Source organism: Panthera onca, chromosome A1 (assembly GCF_046562875.1).
Source record: "Panthera onca isolate mPanOnc1 chromosome A1, mPanOnc1 haplotype 2, whole genome shotgun sequence".
In the NCBI taxonomy this organism is placed as follows: domain Eukaryota; kingdom Metazoa; phylum Chordata; class Mammalia; order Carnivora; family Felidae; genus Panthera; species Panthera onca.
This window is the reverse complement of record NC_138339.1, coordinates 122542834-122551379: the sequence shown is the minus strand read 5'-3', so window position 1 is coordinate 122551379 and position 8546 is coordinate 122542834. Positions and strand designations below refer to the sequence as shown.

Sequence of the window (8546 nt, the reverse complement as noted above, 5' to 3'; positions counted from 1 at the left end):
TTTTTTTTTTCTTTATTGCACAGGCTAAATCTTCCAGCGGTAGGCTAAACAAGAGTAGTGAGTTCAGGTCTTTGCTTTGTTCCCAGTCTTAGGGTAAAAACTGGGATTCAATCCTTCACAATTAAGTATAATGTTAGCTATAGGTTTGTTATGGATACTGTTTATCATGCTAAAGAAGTTTCATGGTTTCTGAGAAGTCAGATGTAATTCTTATCTTTTTTTCCTCAAGGGGTAAGGTGTTATTTCCCTCTGGCTTCTTTCAGGACACAGATTTCAGAAAATATGTGACTTTCTGTAGTTTGAAATGGATATGCCTTTATGTAGATTTTTTAAAAGCATTTATAGTCCTAAATTATCTGAGCTGCATAGATCTGTGATTTGGTGTCTGCCATTAATTTGAGGGAAATTCTCAGTCATTATTATTTCAAATATTTCTTCTGTTCCTATCTCTTTGTTCTCCTGGTATTCCAATTATGTATATGTTATACCATTTGTAGTTGTTTCACAATCGTTGGATATTCTTTTCTGTTTTTTCATTGTTTTTTTCTCTTACCTTTTTGGTCTTTGATGATTCTATTTATATATCTTCTAACTGAGAGATTCGTACCTTACCCATGTCCAGTCAACTAATGATTCTATCAGAGACATTTGAGATGTAATCAATAATAATAAAATTATTATTTCTGTTACAGTGTTTTTATCTCTAGCATTTCTTTTTCGTTCTTTCTTATTATTTCCATTTCCCTCTTTACATTGCCCACCTGTCCTTAATGCTGTCATCTACTTTATTCATTAGAGCCTTGAGCATATTAATCATAGTTGTAAATTCTTGGTTTGATAATTAAAACACGCCCTTGTCATATATGGTTCTGATATTCATTCTGTCTCTTCAAATTGTGGAGTTGTATTTTGTTTTTGTTTTTGACTTTTGGTATGTCTTGTAATTTTTTCTTGATAGCTGGACAGATGTGCTGGGTAGAAGAGACTGCTATCATGTTCCTGTAATAGTATGGTAGTGAGGAGTGCAGAGAGGGGAGACATTCTACATTTCTGTGATGAGGTTTCAATCTTTTTAACTTTTTGTTTTAATTTACTTTGAGGGGGAATGGGCAGAGAGAGGAGAGAGACTCCCAATCAGGCTCCATGCTACCAGTGTGGAGCCATATGTGGGGCTTGATCTCACAACTGCAAGACCATGACCTGAGCCAAAATCAAGAGTCGGACGCTTGACCGATTGAGTCACCCAAGCGCCCCAGGTTTCAATCTTTTATTGAGCATATGCTTCTGGACTGTGAACTTCCCAAGTTTTCTCACTTCTCCCCACCCCCAGGTGAAACAGGATAGTTACAGTGTACTGGAATTGGGTATTTTCCCTTTCCCTCATGGAAAGCTAGAGCCTTCTGGAGCTGGATATTTTCCTTCCCTCAGAACAGTTAAGCTCTGATAATAACTCAATAGGTTAGCCTCTCATTAATTAGTTTCCCCTCAGGGAGACTCTTTTTAAGAAGAGCAGAATGCTCTGGATATTTCAAAATGGTTCCTTTTTCGCTCCCACTGCCAGAAGCATGAGAGGATTTTTCTCTTTCAGACTCTGTGGGAGTCTGTCCATGTTCCTGGAGGTAAATCTCAAAATATCACGATTCCATGACTGCTTCCCCCTGGAGTTTTCAATTCTCAGACTTCTACATACTAAGTCTCCAGTGATTCATCAATTATAGTTCAGATTTCCCTACTCCAGCACTGATTACCACAGTGTTTTCTCCTCTTGAGTCTCTGTACCAGTAAGTTGTGACTCCCTATATCTCCCTGTGACTCTCTTATCTTTGGGTCATTGATTTTCCCAGTGTTCTCTCATCCACCCAACTTTTACACATCCAACAAGAGTTGTTGGTTTTCCAGTCTGTTCAGCTTTTAACTTGTCAAAATGGAGTGGTGATTTCCAAGCTCCTTACATTCAGAACTAGAAACTGTAAGTCCTTGAAAATATTTTTTATTTTTATAAAGTCTAATTTGCCTATCTTTTGTTTTGTTGCTTATGCCTTTGATATCATATTCAAGAAATCACTGCCAAAACCAGTGTCATGCAGTTTTTGCCCTATATTTTCTTCTAAGAATTTCATAATTTTAGTCTTATATTTAGGTCATGGATCCATTTTGAGTTCATTTTTGTATGTAGTGTTGGGTAAGGTTATAACTTCATTCTTTTGCATCCTGTTTTCCCATCAACATTTGTTGAAAAGACTCTTTTTTCTCCCATTGAACAGACTTGACACCTTTGTTGAAAATAATTTGACCTTATTTATATATGAGGATTTATTTCTGGAATCTCTATTCTATCGGTCTATGTTTGTCTTTAGGCCAGTGTCTTTAGGCCACACCATTTTGATTACAGGAGCTTTGTAATAAGTTTTAAAATCAGGATGTATGAGTCCTCCAGCTTTGTTCTTATTCAGGATTGTTTTGGCTGTTTGAAGTCCCTTGAGATTCCATATGAAATTTTTTTTTATTTTTTATTTTTATTTTTTAACATTTATTTATTTTTGAGACAGAGAGAGAGCATGAACAGGGGAGGGTCAGAGAAAGAGGAAGACACAGAATCTGAAACAGGCTCCAGGCTCTGAGCTGTCAGCACAGAGCCTGACGCAGGGCTCGAACCCACAGACCGCGAGATCATGACCTGAGCCGAAGTCAGATGCTTAACTGAGCCACCCAGGCACCCCTCCATATGAATTTTTAAATGAGATTTCCTATTTCAGCAAAAAACATCATAGGGATTTTGATAGAGATTACATTAAACCTATAGATCACTTTGAGTTGTATTGACATCTTAATAAGTCTTTCAATCAATGAACATGAGATCTCTTTGCATTTGCTTATATATTCTTTAATTTCTTTCAGAAATGTTTTTGTTGGGGCACCTGGGTGGCTCATTTGGTTAAGTGTCCAACTTTTGATTTTTGGCTCAGGTCATGATCTCACAGTTTGTGGGTTTGAGCCCCATGCAGTCAGCATGGAGCCTGCTTGGGATTCTCTCTCACCCTCTCTCTTTCTGCCTCTCCCATTTGAGCATGCGTGTGTTCATGTGCTCTCAAAATAAATAATCTTTTTTAAAAAAGTGCTTTTGTTGTTTTCATCATACAAGTCTTTCACCTTGGTTAATTCCTAAGTATTTTATGATATTATGAATGAAATTGTTTTCTTAATTTCCTGTTCAATTGTTCACTTTTAGTGTATAGTGTTGCAGCTGATTTTCATGTGTTGACTTTGTATCTGCCACTTTGTTGAATCATTTATTAATTTCAAGTTTTCTGTGCAATCTTTAGGGTGTTCTATATATGAGATAGCATCTGTGAACAGAGATAATTATACATCTTCTTTCCCATTTTGGATGCCTCATTTTTGGGGAGAGGGCGGTTATTTGCTCTGGCTAGAACTTTCAATACTTTGTTGAATAGAAAAGGTGAAAGCAGGTCTCCTTGCTTTGTTCCTAATCTTAGAGGAACAGCTTTCAGCCTTTCACCACTGAGTATGTTTGCTGTGGGTTTTTCATGTATGGCATTTTATTATGTTGAGGTGGTTTCCTTCTATTCCTAGGATTCTGAGTGTTTTTATCATGAAAGAATGTTGAATTTTGTCACATGCCTTTTCTGCATCTATTGAGATTATCATGTGTTTTTTTCCTTCATTCTCTTAATGTGGCTTATTACATTGATTATGTATACTGAATCATCCTTACACTCCACAAATAAATCCCACATGCTCATGGTGTATAATCCTTTTAATATGCTGCTGAATTCAGTTTTCTAATATTTTTTTGAGGATTTTTTTTTTTTTGGAGGAATCAGTGTTCATGAGGGAAGTTGATCTGTAGTTTTCCTTTCTTGTAGTGTCTTTGTCTGCCTTTGGTATCAGGGTAATGATGGCCTAATAGAGTAAGAAAGTGTTCCTTCCTCTTTATCTATTTGGAAAAGCTTGAAAAAGATCAGTATTATTTCTTGAGTGTTTGGTAAAATTCACCAATGAAGCCATTGGGCAAGGGCCTTTCTTTGTCAGGAGATTTTTAAAAATTACTGATTCATCTTTTTACTAGTTATAGGTCTATTTGGATGATGTAGCTATTTTCTCTGTGCTTACTGTGGACATTGCATTTAATATCTTACATTATAGTACTCTGAATTTGTACCAGCTTAAACTCAATAATATACAAAAACACTCTGCTATTTTAACAGCTCTCTCTGATAACAAAATTTCTAGTCATTTATGTCCGCATTTATTTTTTCCTTGAATATAATATCATGTAGCCTTTTATTTTCATAGTAACTACCATGATAATGCAGTCCATGGTTAACTATTTTTTAAGTTTCAATTAAGTGTCATCTGATCATTGTAAATGACATTTTTCTTATACTGAGAATATCTTCAAATCCAACAATTTTCATCAAAATAAAGAGGATGAAACATTACCATATGGCTTATGGTTGAGATTATATTTAAAGATCACTGTAATTCCCAACATTAAAACATGATAATTTATAGTTTTCAGTTAAATAGAGATACGTTTTAAAAGTCAAAATAAGCTTTTAACTGTAGAAAACAAAGTATATTTAATTCAACAGTTTTATGTTTGGAATATCTGAATGACAGCAAATTGCAGTTAGCATTATTCTATGTATTCTTCATAGTAATAAAATGCATAAAAGGAAATTTATACCACATTAAACTACCTTGTACATTAAAATATTGACAGTATTGTCTAAATCTATTAGCATTTAAAAAAGTATCAAGTTCTGAATTTGCTTCATTTCAAGAATAAGAGGGTACTGATGTATCTTATATTCCTGTACCTTTGTAATGAGGCAATTACTACATTGGAATTGCTATTAAAATTATAATCTGTTTTTTTTAAAAATAACATCATGTTTCATCTACATTTTAATTATCAAGTAAACAGTGACTTAGGCTTTCTGATTAGGAACTTATATGAATCCTTATTTATATTAATATCCTTAAATATCCATGGTACTTGAAGTAAAAATGTTAAGGCCATCCTTTTTAAAGTAACTTGTGATAGTTTATTCAGATCACATTTATTAGTCAAATTTTGATGTAATTATGGGGTTCTGATTATAAATTGCACTAAAGTTGAAAGAGAAGTTTAATAGGTTTTTCTCAAATAGTTTTTTTCTGAAAACCTAATCTTCACTTTAGATTTACATTTAAAAATTTGACTACAGATTATTATAATATTCTCAGATATGTGTACTTGATATTGATTCAATGTTAATTTTATTCTTATTGACATATGACAATGACTTAACAAGAAAAAAAGGTGCAGCTGAAAATTTGATATAGGAATAAAGATCCAAGGGACAGTAGCTTAATTTGGAATAATGACTTTTAGAGGCGAAAGTTATTAGTTCAGCACTTAGATGTTATATAACAAGAACAAAGGAAAATGTCCCAAATTTCATTATTCTAAGATTTCAAGTATCAAAAAGTGATGTCGCTGTTCATAAACACTGAAAGAATTTTAAATGTATTTCAGAAAAATTTCTAAAAATATCATAAGTAAGTTCCTGGTAATATTATTTTAAAAATTAACACGCACAATATCCTAGAATAAGGTGAACTTTAGTGGCCAAAGTGTTTTATTTTAAAGCTCCAGTATTCATTTACAAATATTTAATAATAAAAACATGAGCTGATAAATTGTTTTAAATGAAAAGATGTAAGGTTATTGGTGCATATTTCTATTTTCCCAAAATCTAATTGTAATATATTTGTGACCACTGCTAAAGGACAGTATTGAATTACATACTCTTAAGTGAGAGTGTACAGTCTTTAAAAGACATAATTGAAAGTGATTGCATTGAATAAATTGCAAATGAATATATAGCCTATTTTGGAAATCAATGAAGAATCTACAATCTACAGCATTAGCCACATGATGTCGCTGTATACCACAAAGTCTTGTCAATGTTAAGGTATAGATCACCAAAAACTAAGGGAGGAAGCTCCATTTTGTTACAGCCTCAGAGAAGACAAAAACAGGAGACATATTATTCAAGATATAAAGTAAAGAAAGCATGATTTTGAAGTGAGAGCGGTACCAAAGGTGTAGTGGTTTTGCGATGCTGTTTCCTAGGCAAGGAGGCAAGGGATCCCAGCGCCTGCTGCTCTTCGTTTTGCTCCTCGCAGCCTGGAAGACTGGGAATGGTCAGGTCCACTACTCGGTCCCGGAGGAGGCCAAACACGGCACCTTCGTAGGACGCATCGCGCAAGACCTGGGGCTGGAGCTGGCAGAGCTGGTGCCACGCCTGTTCCGGGTGGTGTCCAAAGGCCGTGGGGACCTTCTGGAAGTAAATCTGCAGAATGGCATTTTGTTTGTGAATTCTCGCATCGACCGCGAGGAGCTTTGCGGGCTGAATCTGGAGTGCAGCATCCACCTGGAGGTAATTGTGGACAGACCGCTGCAGGTTTTCCATGTGGAGGTGGAGGTGAAGGACATTAACGATAACCCACCGGTTTTCAGAGGGAGAGAACAAAGGTTATTTATTCCTGAGTCTAGACTGGTGGATTCACGTTTCCCGATAGAGGGTGCTGCCGATGCGGACATTGGGACCAATGCTCTAATAACTTACACCCTCAGCCCCAGTGATTATTTCTCTTTGGATGTACAGGCAAGTGATGAACTGAGTAAGTCACTTTCACTTGAATTGAGGAAATCTTTGGATAGAGAAGAAACACCAGAACTTCGTTTATTATTGACGGCTACTGATGGGGGCAAACCAGAGCTGGAAGGTACAGTTCAGCTGCTGATCACAGTGCTGGACGTTAATGATAATGCCCCATTGTTTGCCGAGGCTGTGTATAGAATCCATTTATTAGAGACTACAGCAAATGGAACATTAGTGACTACATTAAACGCCTCTGATGCCGATGAAGGTGTAAATGGCGAAATTGTCTTTTCCTTCGGCAGTGATGTTCCCCTAAACATTCAAAAAAACTTCAAAATTGATTCCAGCTCAGGAGAAATTAGGCTAATTGGTAGACTGGATTATGAAGAAACAAAATCTTATGAAATTCATGTAAAAGCAGTTGATAAAGGAAGTCCTCCAATGTCAAATCACTGCAAGGTTTTAGTGAAAGTGCTAGATGTAAATGATAATGCTCCACAACTGGCAGTCACATCTCTGTCTTTGCCAGTCAGAGAGGACACTCCACTCAGCACCGTCATTGCTTTTGTTTCCGTGTCCGACCGCGACTCCGGTGTCAACGGGCAGGTGACCTGCTCTCTGATGCCTCACATCCCCTTCAAGCTGGTGTCCACCTTCAAGAATTACTATTCGCTGGTGCTGGACAGCGCCCTGGACCGCGAGAGCGTGGCGAACTATGAGCTGCTGGTGACCGCACGGGACGGGGGCTCGCCTTCGCTGTCGGCCACGGCCAGCGTGTCCGTGGAAGTGGCCGACGTGAACGACAACGCGCCGGCATTCGCGCAGGCCGAGTACACGGTGTTCGTGAAGGAGAACAACCCTCCCGGCTGCCACATCTTCACGGTGTCCGCGCGGGACGCGGACGCGCAGGAGAACGCGCTGGTGTCCTACTCGCTGGTGGAGCGGCGGGTGGGCGAGCGTGCGCTGTCGAGCTACGTGTCGGTGCACGCGGAGAGCGGCAAGGTGTACGCGCTGCAGCCGCTGGACCACGAGGAGCTGGAGCTGCTGCAGTTCCAAGTGAGCGCGCGCGACGCGGGCGTGCCTCCGCTGGGCAGCAACGTGACGCTGCAGGTGTTCGTGCTGGACGAGAACGACAACGCGCCCGCGCTGCTGCCGCTGCCTGGGGCGGGCGGCGCGGGCGGCGCCGTGAGCGAGCTGGTGTGGCGGTCGGTGGGCGCGGGCCACGTGGTGGCGAAGGTGCGCGCGGTGGACGCCGACTCGGGCTACAACGCGTGGCTGTCGTACGAGCTGCAGCCGGCGGCGGGTGGCGCGCGCAGCCCGTTCCGCGTGGCGCTGTACACGGGCGAGATCAGCACGACGCGCAGCCTGGACGAGGCGGACTCGCCGCGCCAGCGCCTGCTGGTGCTGGTGAGGGACCACGGCGAGCCGGCGCTGACGGCCACGGCCACCGTGCTGCTGTCGCTGGTGGAGAGCGGCCAGGCGCCCAAGGCCTCGTCGCGGGTGTTGGCGGGCGCCGCCGGCGCGGAGGCGGCGCTGGTGGATGTCAACGTGTACCTGATCATCGCCATCTGCGCGGTGTCCAGCCTGCTGGTGCTCACGCTGCTGCTGTACGTGGCGCTGCGGTGCTCGGCGCCGCCCAGCGAGGGCGCGTGCGGGCCGGGGAAGCCCACGCTGGTGTGTTCCAGCGCGGTGGGGAGCTGGTCGTACTCGCAGCAGAGGCGGCAGAGGGTGTGCTCTGGGGAGGGTCCGCCCAAGACCGACCTCATGGCCTTCAGCCCCAGCCTTCCACCCGGTCCCATTGGGGGGAATAGAGAAGAACAGCTGGATGTGGATGTTGATCTTTCTGCCAAAGTGAGTACAGATTTTTAA

At 40.8% G+C, this 8546-nt stretch overlaps 1 protein-coding gene across 1 annotated transcript; it reads left to right on the top strand.

The window, feature by feature from the left end:
* Positions 1–5345: 5345 nt before the first annotated feature.
* Positions 5346–8546, top strand: LOC132680437 (protocadherin alpha-1-like). Its single transcript, XM_060634133.2, has one exon. It carries the CDS (start codon positions 6132–6134, stop codon positions 8544–8546), a length of 2415 nt encoding a protein of 804 aa, XP_060490116.2. The 5' UTR covers positions 5346–6131.

Excerpts from the sequence above, each read along its gene's own strand:
- LOC132680437 (XM_060634133.2), top strand. The coding sequence starts at position 6,132 with ATGCTGTTTCCTAGGCAAGGAGGCAAGGGATCCCAGCGCCTGCTGCTC.